The sequence below is a fragment of the Opisthorchis viverrini genome, assembly GCF_000715545.1.
Source record: "Opisthorchis viverrini unplaced genomic scaffold opera_v5_140, whole genome shotgun sequence".
NCBI classification, from domain to species: domain Eukaryota; kingdom Metazoa; phylum Platyhelminthes; class Trematoda; order Opisthorchiida; family Opisthorchiidae; genus Opisthorchis; species Opisthorchis viverrini.
This window is the reverse complement of record NW_008751796.1, coordinates 1036917-1056150: the sequence shown is the minus strand read 5'-3', so window position 1 is coordinate 1056150 and position 19234 is coordinate 1036917. Positions and strand designations below refer to the sequence as shown.

At 46.0% G+C, this 19234-nt stretch overlaps 1 protein-coding gene across 1 annotated transcript in view; it reads right to left on the bottom strand.

Annotated features, from left to right (window-relative positions):
* Nucleotides 1–19234, bottom strand: part of T265_06630 (hypothetical protein) — a gene marked incomplete at both ends in the record, with an annotated part of 30857 nt that overhangs the window by 9660 nt on the left and 1963 nt on the right. Inside the window, 7 exons of the mRNA XM_009171943.1 lie at nt 683–810; nt 3187–3377; nt 5807–6038; nt 8442–8655; nt 11067–11221; nt 16377–16532; nt 16628–16873. Coding sequence (XP_009170207.1) covers nt 683–810; nt 3187–3377; nt 5807–6038; nt 8442–8655; nt 11067–11221; nt 16377–16532; nt 16628–16822 — 1271 coding nt within the window. The remainder of the gene's footprint in view (nt 1–682; nt 811–3186; nt 3378–5806; nt 6039–8441; nt 8656–11066; nt 11222–16376; nt 16533–16627; nt 16874–19234) is intronic.

Sequence of the window (19234 nt, the reverse complement as noted above, 5' to 3'; positions counted from 1 at the left end):
GTACGGAGGCTACCCGTCCCTAATAACCGAACACCACATCATTGGACGGATAACGAAGGCATGCCCTGATTGGTCAGAATGCCAGCCAATCCGAGTCAAGCACCTCGACTCGACGCTTCTCACCACCTCACGGAGATTCTGGCACGACCTTGTGGAACACTCTGTGACAACCCTATAAATACAGTTGTAATAATTTTCCTTTGTCTCCATAAAGGGCTGTGTCGAGCTACCGTACCTTTCTGATATACCATAGTCGGCGGAGCAGGAAGACAAGGGACCGATACAGAGTTGCACTACCGTTCAGCAAGACACAACACTCTTCCTACCAGAAGCGCCCATCGTCGTATTTTCTATCGTCAGCGGTTTGATTGTGTATGGGAGCGACGACTGGCACACCTGAACGAAATGTGAGCCTGGCGATCAACATGTAAAGCAAGGCGTTGGCTACAAAACTGTCTGCACCGGTCAAATCATGGACTGGGTGACACACACACAACGCCTACACCAGTCAAACAATGAAAGCCAACGGTTAAATAGCGGAAGAAATAAAACTGAAATAGCATCGCAACACACCCTGTCACGAATAGTACTTAAAGTGGAGCCGCATAAACCTGTAACAAATTTGGTTGCTCCAAAATCAATTCCACATCAGAAAACTGTTAAGAATTCCACCGACACTCACTTCATTTCTTTGCGAGATTCATCTTCCATAGCTATATTTCTTATCAGACCCACTACCGCCTTGATAAGAGGCAACGATGCAATTTCACTGTTTTGCAACAAGAGCGAGGCAATCGTCTCCAGCGTATTCTGTGAACGAATCTTTGGAGGGGGGAGGGAGGAAAAAAGATAGGAGGAGAGATTTCCTGAAGGACCAAATGCGCCACATATGGTTTAAGGGTTCACGAAGAAAACGCAGTGAATTATACGTAATGCACTACTCATAAGGTTGCTGAAAATTCTTCGATAGCCCACAACTACGTTCGCCCTTGTTGGGGCTCATCAGGTAGGCGCAGTCCCAGAGTTTCCGTCAACCTTATGTTCCACTTGAAACCACGTAGTTACTAAAATAGACTCATTTGCAAATAAATTTGGTTTTGGGAGGGACTCACCTGGAACCCAGCTGAATCTTTCGTTTAAGATGTGTCCAGGCAACTGAATGTGCTGCACTTGCACTGCGATTCGATTTCACGTAGAACATAAGGTTGACGGTAACTCGGGGACTGCGCCCACCTGATGAGCCCCAATAAGGGCGGAACCGGTCGTGGGATGTCGAAGAATTTCCACCAACCTTACAAGTAGTGCATTAGGCATATACATGCATCGCGATATCTCGAATATCGTAGCGACTGAACTATGAGGCGGTCTGGTGAGTTGCCTGGAAACATCACAATAGAGTGATTCAACCAGGTTCTAGATGACTCTCGCAAAACCAAATTTGTTTGCAAATGAATGTAGTTTGCAATGAATTATGTTTTGGTTAGCAACGTTTCCATCGGCTTGGATTAGGTACTAGTTGAACAATCACGCAGCAAAGGGATTTTCGTTCTAGCTTGCACAAATCAGCCAATCAACGACAAACAAAATAAGAGGAGGACAATGAATGTGACAGTCCATTTATGAAAAAAAGGGTCTCATCTTCCAAGATGAATCGGGAAAGATACGCACTGAAGACGCTTGATTTGAAGCAGGAGCGTCACGGGTCATGCTTGTCGACATCACTTTGTATTGTTGTGTCTTGCCCTGAGGCTTTAACCGGGAAGACTATAGTTGCCAACGCGACTGAGGTTCCTGGTAGAGAATTTCACACTTTCTTGGTAGTCACAGACTATTTGGTCATTTCCACTCTGTGCATGCCTGCACGAAAATGGCTCCGGGAGGTGTGACACATGAAGTAAGCTGTTTAACCATTGCAGCTTATGACAGGTGACCAGTTCAGTTCCCCGAGTGCCAGAAGCAGGCAGGAGAGCCTCAGGTACCCTGACTAAAGGGGAAGGGCAGACAGGGACGGCCTTTGCAGATTCTGCTTACCGTATTGAACTCGAGTGAATGTTTATCGTAAATGCCTCGCATTTTGGGAGAGTGGCTTTGCCACTACTTGATATTAGTAGTTTGGGACGAGTGCTCAAAGCCCAAAAAGAGTCTACTACAATTTCACTTTGTTTGGAGAAAAGCATCCTCAACCTGAAAATCAATTTGATTGGGATTTTACTTTTTTCCGTGTCCAAATGCATGATAAATTCGCCAGAACTTGAGACTCGACAAGGTCCTTTGTGGTTAATAGTATATTGTTATCCTTGCACAGCACAAGGACCAATTCGAGGTTCCATTCCATTACAGTCACGATCAACACACCAAGGGTTAGTATTGCCATATACCCAGTACATCTACAGACCACTCATAACGGAACCGGTCTAGTCCAACTAAATCGAAGGCCTTATGGTAAATCACCAATGATCCACCGAAGGATTCTTAACTCAACTAAAATGCCCAATAGCCGTTTAGTGTCCTATGATGCACCGAGGCAAAAAACATACGGCAAACTCTGAGGTAAACACTGTTGTTTATTGTATAAGTTCCTAGAGCATCTTAATCAAACGCTTTCATCCCAGACTGAACCATCACCAACAGCATTGAGGTTAGATGAGATATGCATCCACGCTGCGTATCAGAGCGAGTGTTTTGACCAACAAATCTTCCCCTTAACGCCCTGCATGAGTTTCATGGGAGTTCTGGCAACCCACTCACCCGCTGTGAGATTCAAATGTTCAACTGCCCTATCTGAATGACATGATCCACAAGTCGGACACATTGGCAGTGTTACACTCTTCACTTTCTGGATGTAATCCAATTTTATTCTTCCGGTTTTATAGGGGATTTCGTTTTGCACACACACGCTGATCAGTAGAAGTTGCTAGCGGTTTTGCTAGCCTATCCAAGGGTTCATTGATACAGTTGGATACGATGACAGAAAACGCAAGTAGGTATCATCCAACTGGTCAGATTGGCTGTGGGCCAGCTATCACCACTCTAGGTTCCTAAATTATTAACACCTTTGACAGCTGACTAGAAACAAGCGTGAAACAACCATTGTACATATAAGGAGCTTTAATTCCTCAAGCAGTGAGCACTCAAAAATGTACGACGTATTAGTACTGATGAAAATTTTACAATAATAGTACTCACCTCGTAGATTGCGGCGTTCGCATGCTGACTACGGTGCGTCACGTGACGTAGAGCCGAACAGATGGGCTCTGTGATTTCTTGCCGCTCCGGATTCAGATTAAGCAGCTGACAGAGGCGCGTGACCCCGCCTACACGAATAGAATAGCGAGAATGCAAAGTAGTCGGCGAGCAGAAAAAATTGGCCGGCTCAACTACGAGTGTGTGATTTAGTGAGGTGTAGAACGTTCTTCACTACGAGGGAAAAGATAGCGCCTCACTTCGGAATGATCAACTCCAGTAGTCAACATTCAGCTGTAACACCCTTTCGGTGTCTAGCTGTCATACCACCCGAAGGAAGCACGAGGGCTGGAATACTGCCACGTTGCGTAGGCCTAGACAGGGGAAGTCGAGAAGTAGAGGTCGGGTTCGAACCACGGACCTTCCGGCTAGTACCTTCGCACTCTAGCCACTTGGACCGTCTCGCCTCAATAGGGAGAGGAACGAACAAGTAGGTAGGCTCAAATCTGCTGAATATCAAATAGATAGTCGTCTTAGAGGCGCAAGGACAACGAAGAACGCCCAGTGTGAATATGTGTGGATGGATTCACAGTACGGAACAGTGAAAATTCTTCGATCACACGACACCCGGTCAATGACCACATGGATATCAGTTTCCGGTGGTGAGGAACGGTCATTGCCGGTGGTGCCTGAATTCTAATCGTGAACTTCTCTTCTGCCGCCTTTCAGAACTATGCGAAATGTGCACATATCACCAGGTCAGTGAGAAGCTCATGGACCACAAACTCCAATAAATGTGTCAGTTGTGGGCAACTGCGGGGTTTTTAGGATCGGTATTCACATCACCCCTCATCGTATTTCAGCACGATGATTGTGACTAGTCCAGTGTAGCATTTATTGAGGCTCGCCGTCAGTACGCATTTTACCGTGCCCGGATTCAAACCCCGGACACCAGGAATGCAAACCTGTGTGGCACCAGTATCCTAGCTGTCAAGTTACCTAGCAGTAATTTGCCGGTAACCTGGGTGGGTCATCTATACATTCAGAAAGAAGCGTTTCCTCCTGAGCATTTAACACTTCCTGACACGTCTGTTTTTCACCAGTATCATATGAGTCCAGTGATTAAACTGTTCTGTCTTGTTTCACCTGGATTTACAGATCTGAGTCCATTGAAAGGGACAATAACCTACTGGTCGGTGAAACCATGCGACTGTTGTAGCGAGGGTTGTCAAGATATGAGCCGGATTCAACCATATGCTAACGATTGTCGTAACTTAGCTTGTTCAACTTCGCTTTAAACAGCAGGTGAAATGTATCTAAGGCGGCAGATGCAACTGGCAGACACTCGTCGGGCGGTTGTTTTGTGTCACTCACTCTCACTACTCTTTGAAGGCACGATTAATGGAATTTATTGTTAACACATAGAGGATACACGTCGCGAAAAGAAACCGAAACGCGATGTTCCTTTCGGGCAACTTCTGTGACCTACTTTCTGGTTGATTATGTCCTAAGAAGAAAATGCTCCGCCTTATTACAACCGATTGGATTGTCGATATAAATCTAGCGATAGGGGGCGAGATAGCCCAATTGGTTAGAGCACGAATTTACTGACCGGAAGGTCTGTGGTTCGAACCCGACCTCTGCCTCTCGACTTCCTCTGTGTGGACTTGGGCAACCTGGCAGTATCCAAGCCTTGCGGGTGATGACTCAGTGGTTAGAGCGCGAATTTACTGATCGGCAGGTCCGCGGGTCGAACCCGACCTCTGCCTCTCGACTTCCCCTGTCTAGGCTTGGGCAACCTGGCAGTATCCCAGCCATCGTGCAACCTCCGGGTGGAATGGCAGTTAGGCACCGAAAGGGTGCTACAGTTGAACGATTTTTTTATGCATTGCTCAGTAGAAGCAATCTCACTGCATCTTGTGTTGCATTTTTGGAAAGGTCTAGGGATTTCTTGTGAAGCAGGAAAGAACAATGCTTTGTCAATCACCCGAAACAACACAATCAGTGTCTGGAGAGTTTAATCAAGACAGCCAAAAAACCCTAGTTAGCTTATTTGGATTAGCACAGTTTTGTTTTTGCCCGATACAATACAGTTAGAGACGCAACACAACCCCAGAAAGAGACCAAGCAAAGGGGTGGATTCTGCGACAGAGAGCCCAATGAAAAACCATACAGAGAGAACAGACTACCAAGAGAAAAGTGGCCATATTTAGACTCGAAGGGAGTAACGGATTGTAACAGGTGGAAAATATGCAACAGTTGAGATAACATAAAGAACAGCAACAGAGCTCTGGGGTAGAGCAATCCTAACAATGAACGATTGATCGTAATCCTTTAAATCACACTTTAATTGTAAAGCAATTCTCAGAAGAGATGAACAGCAAACACCGATCTAAGATGATCCCGTCGGATTGTGCCTTGTGAGGGAGGAGAGGCGAAGCATGACAAAGTGCTGGCCTATTAAGCCGCGAAAATCGATTAGCCAGGCTACTTGAACATATGACTAAACAGGGGGGTCATGGTGGCTTACTCAGCTGACTTACTCATTGAGGCTGGTGCAATCACTATCCAAGGTTGGTTTACCTTATAAAGAGCTACCGCACGAATGCAATCGACCACTCACCGTTTTCAACCACCAGGCTTTTGTTATGTACATTCTGACAGGTAAGGTTACACAAGCAACCCGTGGCACAGATCGATATGTTCTCATCTGTACTGCCCAACAAGTCGATCAGTCTCATGATGAGGGTCTCCGTGTTTACCAGGTGATAGGCATGGTCACTAAGGTTCCGCAAGCTCCACAGGGTTTCCAAGACGAGAAATTCATTTTTCGACTGAAGCAGCGGTGTTAGAGCCTAAAATGAAGGGAAGAATCTAAGTTAAGTATGGCCAAATAAATAGCTGACAGATGGGAAGAGATCCGAAATCGGCTGTAACTCTTTGCTGAAACATACAAGCAGTTCTTGAGGAAGTGGGACGCACAACTTTATCGCTACTGAAAAACTGCGTGGCGGACGAGCTCATATGATACCGATTAGCACGCAACACCTAAAGTATCACGTGATAATGTTACCGCTGGCCTGGGATATGGGTCAACCAACGTAGCTCTCCGAATTCTCCCCAAAGAGAACCACATACGCCAAAATTTCGTATCTTTTCCATATAAGCCCCGCCACTAATGCAAAAAGTGCATGTGCGAAAAGTTAAGTCCCGCTACCTTTTGCCAGATCCAATTTAATGTACGCACACAACCTTGACCTATTTTTGATGAAAACAATTCCTTATCCGCATCTAGGCTCATTTTGTGCAAACATTTTCTCCGTTCGGACGTAAAGCCTTAAATGAACTTTCTGACGCTTTCAACTCTCGTTCATGACAAGGAGACGGCAATACGTTTTTTGCAAAGCCACGGAGTGATCCATCAACAAAGTTTGTGCACCAATGACCACCGAATGACACTTTTAACTGTTTCTGACAGGTGGTGTAATGCCCAGCAGTGTCGGAAAGAAATCGGTCTTCGAAAGAGAACTTGGCTGGAGCGGTCTAGGATGGAGTTTAGGACAATAATTCTATTCATTTATTGCTGGTCCAAAAATTTGGCAAAAATCAAATTCTTCTCAGAGGAATTATCTATTAGCCACACGACCGCTGTTGACTGGAAAAACTTTCCTCACGAAGTTTGCGACTGACGGCTTTTGCAGACTCTAACAGTTGTCGGGGGCCCGGGTTTTTAACGTCGAGATCGATGAAACGCTAATATCTCGCCGTAGAAAACCACGCAGGGCAGTGGATTTTCGGAGGGATCTGCCGGGAAACTAGAGGTATTCATGTATGCAGTGCCAGATGGAACTGAAGCCTCTCTGATGGACACAATCCAGGCCTGTATCGCTCCCGGCTCAACCATCATTTCCGATATGTGGGCATCATACCAAGGAATTGAAACGATGATTTACATGAATTATACTCATGAAACTGTTGACCATACCGAAAACTTTGTTGATCCAACGACGGACCTTTTCATGCAAATTATTAATGACATGTCTCAATATCGCCTTCTTCAATAAAAACTAAAAGTACAAATTTCACATCCCCTTTTCTCTAATCTTTTTTGAGTAGCGGGGGTTAACTTTTTGGCGGGATTTATCTGTAAAAGATCGGCCGATCGAAACCTAGGAGTTAGCTGACTGACTCTTTCGAGGTTTACTGACCCCTGGCCAGGCTTCCTGATACTGACTTAAGCTGTAAATAATCTGCGCCGAAACAGTGAAGAACAAGTTTCCCATGTCATTACCCAGATTCCTGGAGTTGATCGAGGCTTCGCGTATTCATCCAGACTACAAGGATCATCATAATGGAATAGGAAAACTTGTGTACAAACCTACCTCAACGGCTTCACACCGTACCAGTTTCGTTTTGTTCTCGTTGCAAGTCCCAAGCACCTTTATCAACCGCGTAACATTGTATGTCACTTTGGGGTGATTCAGGTAGGTTCTGAGTAGACGAACCAAATCGGTATGCAAATGGGTTGGGAGAAGGGCCAACTGCAAAACGGAGAGAAACAGCTGATAGGTAAGCGAACGGGTCTGCCTAAATGCTCCTTTCGAAAGCTCATAAAGGCGACTGTCTTACGGTTAAAGAGTAAATTAAAGAGGTTAGATACATAAGCAGGGTAGTACCGCTGGATTCATTTCGCGCTTGATGTGGGTAGCGGACTGTGGGATGCGAGCTGTTATACGGGTTACCCTCAGGGGATTATTATGAAACAGGCTCCAGTGGTCACGGAACTCGTAAGATGCCTGCTGTTTGAAGGAAAACGATGGACCGCGTTCAAGCACGGGTCGTGTTCCTACACACTCCGCTATTTCTGATCAAGAACGATATCACCACCATAAACTGACGTACAAGTATTGAAAAAACACGAGGTTATCGATCACTTATTTGGTAAAGCTTGGTAGCCAGCCAATGTCACTTCTCTCCCTGGCGGACCACCGGTAAGTGGGACAGCACAGCCCGGTGGAACATATTCTACATGGGAGCACAGTCCAACTTTTGCAAGCTACACAAAGGGTACTAATTGAAAATCATCCCGAGATCACTTATCGGGGGGGGGACCATATATAACTAGAGAATTTATTCTCCTTGCTAAAAAGCAAACGAGCAGGCTAGTGGAAATGAACGAAGACGCGTGTGTGTGTTTGTGCTAGCTGGCATCCATTTGTTAGATTCCTCGTTATCCCGGGCGTCCAATTGTCACTCACCTTGGTCTCACTGTCTCGGTAGACTGTCATTCGGATGGTATCCACGCAAATGACAATCCAGTTTGGATCATCCAGACGACCTTTGGACAACAAGTCGGACAGGCTGACATGACCCGAGCAAGCACGAACCTCCGGGCGGCCCTCATCCGGGAAATGCCACATAATCTGGTTGAGCAAGTACATCGCTGTAGTGAAGATTACTTCAGACGGGTGCCTGAAACACAAAGGGAGACCGACATAAAAGCGAACTATAGACAACATGGTTCGAATCACTATGGATGAAAATGTTCAAGGTAGTGGGACAAGTTCGTATAAATTTAAACAAACGAGCCCACGGTCAATCAGTCACAGCTGTGGTGCGCTTTTGCTGCATTGCTACTCGACCCAGGAAGCATGAGGGCAAAAATACTGTCAGGTCATTCGACGCTGGCTAGCAATGGTCCAAAAAGTCAAAAGTATGTTCGAAACATAGGCTTCTCATTCAATAGTTCAAGATCTAATCCTAATGGCTTGTTCACTGAGCTGGGCAATTTGATTGCAAACATTTCATCACCAATCGAGGTGACATCATCAGTGCGTTATTGGGGAGCGTGGTTGTGCGTAGCGGTGGGTTAGTGGTTCTGTGTTGAGTAGTGTTACGTGTGTGTTAACCCTCAATCCAAGGCAACAACATGAGACGTAATTCAACGCAGCTATACCCCTTCTGGGAGAGTAACAAGCTCTCTGAACATTTCAGTAACCTCTCAAGGGTATTCGACGCAAGCGACGCCCCAATTACCACGGACAAAAGGTGGAATTGAGTAACCGGGTTGGGTTAGATGGACCAGATAGCTTATTAACACAGATACTGCTGTTGATTATATTGAGTTGAGAGAATCTGACAAACGACAAACACATGCAGTGACTTTGAAGAGATGGAAACATTTGTTCAGTCTGAGGTACAGTAATCGGGGGCGAGATGGATCAAGTGGTTAGAGCGCGAATTTACTGTCCGGAAGGTCCGTGGTTCGATTCCGACCTCTGCCTCTCGACTTCCCCTGTCTAGGCTTGGGCAACCTGGCAGTATCGCAGCCCTCGTGCTTCCTTTGTGTGGCGTGGCAGCTAGGCACCGAAAGGGTTCTACAGCTGAACGATTATTTTATTTATTAGGTACAGTAATCGCACTTGCTCTACCATATCATACTGCAAGAACAAAAGCTCTTTTGGAGATGCAAACATATTCGAATAAATGAAAATAAAAGATCGTTCAGCTGTAATATCCTTCCGGTACCTAGCTACCATGCGCTATCGGAAGAAAACACGAGGGCTGGGATACTGCCGGGTTGCCCAAACCTAGACAAGGGAAGTCGAGAGGCAGAGATCGGATTCGAAGTATAGACCTACCGGTTGGCAAATTCGCGCTCCCAACCACTGAGCTATACCACCCTAATGAGAAAAACTACCGTGGCATCAGCCTGGCATTCATCGCATCCAGGGTGCTCTCGCGCTATTTTGTGCAGGTAGATCGATTATCAGGAGTAACACGCTCGTGGGAATCAAGTTGGGTACCGCTCTGACCGAGGATGCATAGACCGTTTTAACCTTCAGACTAGTTGTTGAACAGTTCCACTCTTTCAAACGTCTCACGTTAGTCGTTTTCCCGAACCTGAAAGCTGATTTCGACTCTGACAATCGAAGGTCTCCATTCTAAATTTATATCCCTGTGAACGGGTACGAGTAAACAAAAAACTTTCGTCTGAGTTTGTAGGGTCTGAAAGATCATTCAGCTGTAACACCCTTCGGGGCGAGATGGCCCAAGTGGTTAGAGCACGAATTTACTGACCGAAAGGTCCGTGGTTCGAAACCGACCTCTGCCTCTCGACTTCCCCTGTCTGGGCTTGGGCGACCTGGCAGTATCCCAGCCTTTGTGCTTCCTTCGGGTGGCACGGTATATAGGCACCGAAAGGGTGTTACAGCTTAACAGCTGCTGCAAGACTGTATGGGATCAAACCCAAACTTCATGTTTGCAGATGAGCCAGTCGACGTGGGAGACAAATTTGTTCATTTGGACAGCTCTAGCGAACTGGCTGGAAACGAAAGTAAGTCTCAAACCGTGGAGGTTAGGATAGCTTTTGTCAAACTCGGCTACCGACAGCACCGATTTGACGCCAGTTTGTCTGTCAAGGGCAGAGTTTACCCTGCGTGTGTGTGTGTCGAGAGGCTGTGCAGGTAGTTGAAAAAGCAAAATAACTTAAAATAAAGCAAACAATAATTGCGTGCATTCTTAGAACCGCAGAATTGATGGTGCTACCGATGTGAAGGCCGCAGCTAAACTAAAAATCGTTTTTGACCAAACAGCTTCCAGATGTATTGTAAAGACACCACTTAGCATCATACATGACTGACTCACGTCTGGTTAGCCTCTAAGCCCCCCTAATAATACCATTAAGCATGTGGCATGGAGCGAGCCCATACAAATTTATTTACTAGAATGGTGCTATCACACTATTGTTCACAAGACGCATCAAAGAATGACGCATTCCATGGTTTACAAAGGTGTCAGTAAGCAATATCCTTTAGGCAACCCCCCCCCCGCGGTTAAAAAAAACGATATCACCTGAGCAAACATCGGTCCCAGCGACAAACCTGAGCATTTTAACCAAGATGGGGATTCCAAACTCTGTCCACAGCAGTCGCGATCCGACCTTGGTCTCGGCCAGCAACTGTAATGTCAAAGCTGTCTCGTTCAACAGATCTGGTGAATTTGTGGACTGTAGAAGAACCACCAACTGACGGATGAGCTGGAAGAGAATGAGGAGAAAAGGTTTGCGTTCACTGAGGGGAAAAACAATCGACAGTGCAGGCTGAATCCGCAACCGGCTTCACAAGTAAAGACATGATAGCCTACGCAACCGTACTACTGAAATTTGAGGTCAAACATTTGCCTACTGGGCTTTACTATACACACAGAAACGGTGGCACACCGGACCTACGAATGCCGTCATCCATCGGAGAGGCCAGATCTACCCTCACCACCACCAGCACTTCCAGTTCTCCATGCAGTCTCGGCGCTGGATGCAAGTGCCAAGGGCGATGATTATTTGAAAACCGGCGGTGTTCAGGAATATCGACAGAGCATTTTGAATGCTGATAAGGTATAGTACTAAACAAGGCCCAATCCATACTAGTCACACACAAGTGGTACGCACGGATGTTCGGTTGTCTTCACTCCTAATTTGCCCAGGTGTGTTAGACCCCACCACTGTGAACTATCGAGCTTCAACTGGTCTTGCAATACCCAGCAGGATCAATGCAGGGTTAACCATTTTGGCTGTTCGACGGAGTTCTTTTGTCTGAATCCCGTTAGCAGGCATGCGAAGCAGGTCCAGCGATTTCTCAATCATTTCTCCTGAAGAATAACTGTCATTTAATGAGGTCCCCAAAGAAGTCCAATAAATGTCTTCCATGCTTCCACTTGACTCAAATAATGTTTTTTCTCGGACCATTCTCCTAAAAAAAAATCTACCAAGGCTCCAAACGCCCCCCGTTTCTTCATAAGGGAAATAACTCACAGTTATTGAAAACCCTTCGACAGCCCACGACCGGTTTCGCCCTTCTTGGGGTTAGTCAGGTAGGCGCAGTTCTACCTTACGTTCTACTCGAACCCGAATAGGCTGTCCTTAACTGTAGCCAAATGCTGCAGTTGACACATTTGTGTAACGAGTTCACATCAAAAAAGTTTGACTTAACCGTCCTCGCCTTCATACAGATGACGTGACCAGTATAAATCCATTTTCTGGCAATGTTTAGCTATTCACCACAAAAGTACACATTAGTGTATAACCTTCAACACATTCTGACGCAAGCAGACCGGTTATCGTTCCGAGCGATATCTCGTTTTGTGATGCGGTTTTTGCGTTGCCTCAAATGCATCAAAACGGCGGCCTCCGGTAAGTTGGGCTGAGCGGAACTACACGCCGACTGAAACAGAACTCTCATCATTGTGTTTGGTTTCACATGGAGTCCATTAGCCGCACAATGCTCTTAGCTACCAAAACCTTCGAGAGTGGAGTAAAACTTTTTGCATCAAAATGTTGCATTTTGTTGCGTAGGTGCTCAAACCAAAAACCATCATAATCTACGTTCATATTTTTGCAGCTCACCAAATTTCATTGTCCACTGAAGCAATCATACCTCTGGCGGAAAAGTCTGATGGAGTAATTTGCCAGCATCGCTGAGACCCTGGGATGCCTAAATGGGGCTCACAAATTTGGGCTGGTACTCTGGGCTCCATTGCCCGATTGCTTTAGTCCATCAAGAAAATTGAATTCCACTGTGCGAATACGGAATGCCATTCCACATACCTTCAACACTATTATTTTCAACCAACCTCCCGGGATACCCACACATATTGAACGAAAAATGATGACTGACTTTTTCAGACTCTCTGAGACATTGCATGTTGAACTCAAAACAGTTCGAACGAACCGACAGAAGTCTAGCTATTGATAAAAGAATACAATTTTCGACCGCCATCTGTGAGTAGTCGAGATTGATCTTGGCAGTTTCATAGGTATACTGTTGCAAGCTAACAATTGAAAGTGCGCTGAACAAAAGTACTTTTGTGAACGATTCAGGCTTTACAAGGCATAGATCACTAACTTCACTTAAGTATTCTAGAGCGGATACGCCCACTACACAGACAGTTCAACTTCCAATAACAAGCTGGATATCCCAGTTTGTACATTATCGCTATTGTCTAGGATATTTCTAATGTAAAGAGACTTCAGTCACCCTTCGTCGAGTGAGTCTTGAGGTTAATCAGCAAGTTAAGGCGAACCTACGAATTTGATTCTTTGAAAGGTCGGTTCGTAAAAAAATCGTTCAGCTGCAACACCCCTCCGGTGCCTAACTGCCATGCCATCCGAAGGGAGCACGAGGGCTGCCAGGTTGCCCAAGCCTAGGCAGAGGAAGTCGAGAGGCTGAGGTTGGGTTCGAAACACGGACCCTTCAGTCAGTAAGTTCGCGCTCTTAACCACTTGGGCCATCTAGCCTCGTAGGCTTCATTTGCCCGACCTAAAGCTGTCACCTTATCGTGGCATTCGGGCTTCATTGCTGCAATGATCCTGGGCGTTAGACTGGCTGGAACTTAGTTCTTCAGGGTTCAACCATGCAGAGCAGTCCAACGAAGAACAGCGAGTCTCCGTACTGCAAATAATCGTATTACGAGGTGGTCTGGAGGTAACGCTGTGATGTATGAAGGCAGCAACCTTATGAGTAGTACATTACAAGTAAGAAGTTTTCTTCAGGCGACTAGCATCTCCATATTTAGGGAAACAGCGACACAGCTTTCCTCAGAGGGAGGACGGGTTAGAAGAGGTTGACTCTAAAAACCTCACACCCTGATCGCCAGCGCATTATTTAATACGATCAAAATACTCCTAAAACCAAAGAGTCCGGTGCTGTTCAAAAGCCACATGTTGTACGAATCCATATACGAAGTGAAACAGTAATGTCTTAGTCCCTGTGTCTTCGGGCCAGACCGTCATCTGCAGTCACTAGCTCCAACAAAACCCTGAAAACCTGTGTCTCGCGGTTCAAACTTTGGGTCAAAGGCTAGGAACAGGGTCTCCGAACAAGACCCTACATCCTTCCACTGTTTTGTAAGGCGGGTTTTCGAGTCAAAGGCTTAAGGTAGGATCCCTCAACCGAATGTCATTCTTCAGCTTGGACAACTGGGAAGTATCATTCGCTCTTGCAGCTCATCGATCACCGGCCCTTCCCCAGACCCGCTCCCTCATCCCCGTCGAATGATACAATGCCATCAGCCCATCTGCTAGTGTCCTAGACAGTGTTCCATGTTCTGTATCTGTCTTAATTAGACAAGGCGCCGAAGTATCCAAGGTCCCTGCGTGTACTGTGAGCCGGTGGTGGAAGGCAAAGTAAAATTCACTAAACCCCCACCGAGACTACGGTGCTGAAGTGGCGGCCTCTGGAGATCAGAAACAGTAGGACTGAAAATAGTAAATACAAAAAGACAGAAGTTCGTCTATAACATCCTTTCGGTGCCTAGCTGCCATGCCACTCGAAGGAAGCATGGGATACTGCCAGGTTACCGAAGCCTAGACAGGGGAAGTCGAGAGGCAGAGGTCAGGTTCGAACCACGGACCTTCCGGTCAGTAAATTCGCGCTCTAACAACTGACTTCTCTAGCCCCGAAAATGGTAGCGCGAAAGCATTGTATGAGATTCGCACGTCTCTTAGAAATAACATTTGGTGGCCCGAAATATAGTACACTTGAACTTTAGGTAGCTCAGTGGTTGACGGACGAACTTACTTAGTGGAAGATCTGTCGTTCGAATCCAACCCTGGCATCTCGAAAGCTCTTGTCTACGCTTGGGCAACCTGGTGGTAGCTCAGGCTTCGAGCTTCTTTCGGGTACGATGACAGATGGGCACCGAAAGGGTGATACGAACGATTATTATTATTATTATTATTATATGGCAAAAATTGTTCTAGATGTTAACGACGTTTCATGTCTACATGGTCTTCGTATCCTTGAAAGGATATCCACGTCTGTCAGTGTGAAAACGTCGATTCTAGTCGATGAAAACTCAAAGAGGATTAGGAAACAGATCTCGTGCTTGTCGACAAACAATTGCCAGATCTCACAAAGCTTGCATTCAAATTATGTCCGGCGGTGGTTTTGAAATACAGATGAAAAGTTCATGCTTTGTGTGTGGCAAACTGGAACGGAATATGTGTCTACAGTCTCCTATTCTACGTCTCAAATGGGTTGGCAAATAAACGACCCTTTAAATAGGTAACTTTTGGTTAGGGGTCTCCCCTCACTATCTTCTCATAACAGGGCTTGAGTTAGATTGGATATCTGGTACTACTGACGTACTGTTGGTTGTCTTTAAAGGTAGACTTATTTCCCAAAGGATACTGTTTCGAACAGAAACCTCTTCACAGGGTTTTTCGTCAGCTACGATTCATTGTGCAATTTGTACGAAGAGAGGCAAGTTAGAAAGGAGCGTCAAATACTAATATACGTAGTGGTTTCACTTCGGGAGGAATATTGTCGTTCACTTAGCCACCAATACACACACAAGGTGCAAATCGACTGATAGAAAGGAATCCAGCATTCTCATGAAGGAAACTACTCACAAGGTTGCTGAAGACACTTCGACAGCCTACGACCGGTTTCGCCCTTCTTGCGGCTCGAAAACAGTCCAATTTGGGTTCAAGTGGAACTTAAGGTTGACGGAATCCCGGGGACTGCACCTACCCGACGAGCCCCAAGAAGGGCGTAACCGGTCGTGGGCTGTCGAAAAGTTTTCAGTAACCTTGTGATTAGTTTCCTTTATGAAAATAGAATGCGATATCTCGAATAGCGTGCCAACTGAACCATGAGGCGGCCTGTGTGCAACACATTCAGTTGTAGAATGTCATAAACGAGAGATTCAGTTGAGTCTCTCGTGAAAACTAAATTGATTTGCAAATGAGTGTATTTTTTGAAAAGGAATCCAACACCTTCAGATGAACGCTCCACCCAGAAGTATTGTTAAAGGTCACTAGGGATTGGCGGACGAAAGACGGAGGACAGACGCTTCAAACGTTACTGGAGCGAGCATAACAGACTTTGAAACAACAACCGGCCCTTAGAGGACCCTCAGTACGGATATCAGGGGATTTTTTGGGCCATAGAACATTGCTATTACACTGTGAAAGGGCTCTGCATCATAGAAGAAAGCCTTTCCACAAGAAGAAAACAAGAGACTTTCAAGGATCCATTAGAACAAGTGGTGTTATAAGAATAATACCCATTTATCCCGAAAGTACGAACACTGCCGGGATAGAAAATATGTAGATCTGTCCAATTCGGGCACTTTGGTGAGACATATTAAAACGACACGTGAAATTAGTACAGAAAAACACCGGCGTTACCATTTACCTTCGTACTTGTAACCAGACCCAAGCGTGCCGCTTGGTTACGAGCCAACATATGAGCGTACTTCACTGTTTTCAGCTGATCCGTCGTACCATTCTTATTGTCGGAAATGGATTGTGCAATTTTGGGAGCAGCATTCGCGGACGATATGGCATCGCGCTTCAAGTGTAGAATAAGAATTTAAAGATTCGACCAGCCATTACTTCAGACACGAGTTTTTGCTAATCCCACAAGGGGGGTGCACTGTAACTCACCTTGTAATTGATCAGTTCTCGGAATATCGCATCCAGTTTGCAAACTGGATCCAACAAAACATCCGTCATAATATGTCGGTGAAATGTGAACTCATTGCCACGGCCCGTATGGGAAGGGTAATCCGTTGAGGCTATGTTCGCAGGAGCGTATCCGGGGTGGGTGGCGTGCGCGTGTGGCCGCTCATTTTGTAGCATGATGACTTGTAGAGTTGCTGGTTACAGTCCGGTACCTTCACGTGTTTTGGTCTACAATGGGATCTAGCGGTTAGTTGAGTGTGAAGTGCAATACGGGTAGTTATACAACAGCTGTGGATACGCGGCAATCAAGGTCGATGCCTACAACTCAAACGCTATACCATCCGCCGAAGATGTGAAAGTTCGGAGGGTAACTGTTTCCCCCGAAAGCAGCCATAATTCTCAGAAAGATATTGACTATGCCATCCAGGTTCGACCTGTCCTAAAGACGAACCAAGCTGGCAAAGGGTATCCAACGTCCAAACGGCATACTGACTGAAGAATCCCGGTGCATTTTCCGCACGTATTCTTGTTCACCACATTCTGATACAGCACAACCGAAATTCTCAGCTTCTTGCAGTATTCAACTACGACACATTATCTGAAGATAGCTGGAAATTCGCTCACGAGCGCACAAAGCAGTTTCTGAGTTCACTCTACTAGATCAGGAAAATAACTTATTGGTGTTTCGAGTATGTGAATCCTGGAGTAGCCTGTCTTCCATTCTCTAGTTTCGGCTTCCTTGATCGATGATATTAGAAAACGAGTTGTCACTAATTTTGAACAGTTGCAACATTTGCTATTATGAAAGTTAGCTTGCTTAAACATACTACATCTGCTGTCATCATCTCCTTCTCTCTGCTGACGAGCAATCGTATGGGAATTCTGTGCAAACTCCCTTATCCGGTGAAACTTGACCGTTGGTTACAAACAAGAGAAGAGAATGTCCTGTAAGTCAAACTATATATAAGATAAATGTAAGTGTAACATGTGTGCTTCTGCTGGTCGGATTCCGACACACAGGTAATCTCGAGTACAATCAATCAATCGTTCAGCTACCGTGCCACACGAAGGAGGCACGAGGGCTGGGATACTGCCAGGTCACCAGGCCTAGACAGGCGAAGTCGAGAGGCAGAGGTCGGGTTCGAACCACAGACCTTCCGGTCAGCAAATTCGCGCTCTAAACACTTGGTCCAACTCACCCCTCTCGAGTACAGAATACACCGTGTACGTTTACTGAAATTCGTCAGCTGAACCAAGGGATCAGTCGCGTCGCCCCGAAAACCGAGCACAGCTGTTGGCGAAGGAACCCGGTGAATGCTGAACAAGTTAAATAATCCCCAGAACACGCGCAAGGGCATCCTCCTAACCCTGCCGTTATAGACATAAAGGGGAAAGGGCATACCGAGATACATGATCGTGCCCATCTTACCATAAAAGTAACCTACAGAAATGCCTAGCTATTTACGGTATAACTGTGGTCCGTAATCTTGAAATCATGGACACATTGGGGCTAGGGTACTATTCTGGAAAAGTCCATCTGAGCAGATATATGCACCGCTTTGCGTACAACGCTGGCGACTCGATCACCCATAATGTGATTATCTCCATAAAGCTAGTGAGACTCAGTTTCCAGTACGGAAAGAGCTGAGATGGCTCAAGTGGTTAGAACGCGAATCTACTGACCGGAAGGTCCGTGGTTCGGCCCCGACCTCTGCCTCTCGACTTTCCCTGTCTACGTTTGGCAGTATCCCAGCCCTTGTGCTTCCTTCGAATGGCATGGCAGTTAGGCATCACCTGGTTTTAAGGATCGCGTGTACCAGGTTGCAGTAAGGGCTGTAATTTCGTATGGGTGCGAAACGTCGCCTCTACTAAAAGATGGTGTGAGGCGTTGTCCGGTTTTTGACTATCGATGCCTCAGAAGTGCGGCTGGTTTTGGATGGCGTCAGCGTGTGAGTAACGATGTGATTAGAAAACGGGTCTTTGGTTATGCTGCAGGTAATTCAATCACGGAGAACATCCAGCACCATGTGCTACACACGCCGAAACACTGTCTACTGAGAAGAATATTGCTGACCGTGCTTCCTTCGAAATGGCAAAAACGGCAAAGTGGACACCGGATGGTTGACAGAAGGGCGTGAATGAGATTACAAATAGTTTGGGTGTTTTTGACGTTGTGCGTCTTCCATGATGGGGTCCCCGTAACCTCGTCAATGTGTGGCTAGAGACATTGCAAGAAATGGCGACAGATCGATATTGGTGGCGTTCGTCTTATCACTTTCTTTTCAGATTGCCTGACTGAGCACTTGGAGTTGTAGGCACCCCAAAATGCGTGATAGGCTAGCACCAAGTCCCCTTCCTTACCCCCTCTTTCCTCTGCCCTTCATTCTAAAGCTACGGATGCAGTCAGGTAAAATTCAAGGTTGCACGGCAGCGAGGCATCAACGTCATAACTGTCTGTGAAGATTATGAATATGATCAACGTCTAATGAACTGAATGGGGACAAAATATTAGCCTATATCATCATCATCATCATCATCATCATCATCATCATCATCATCATCATCATCATCATCATCATCATTGTCAGC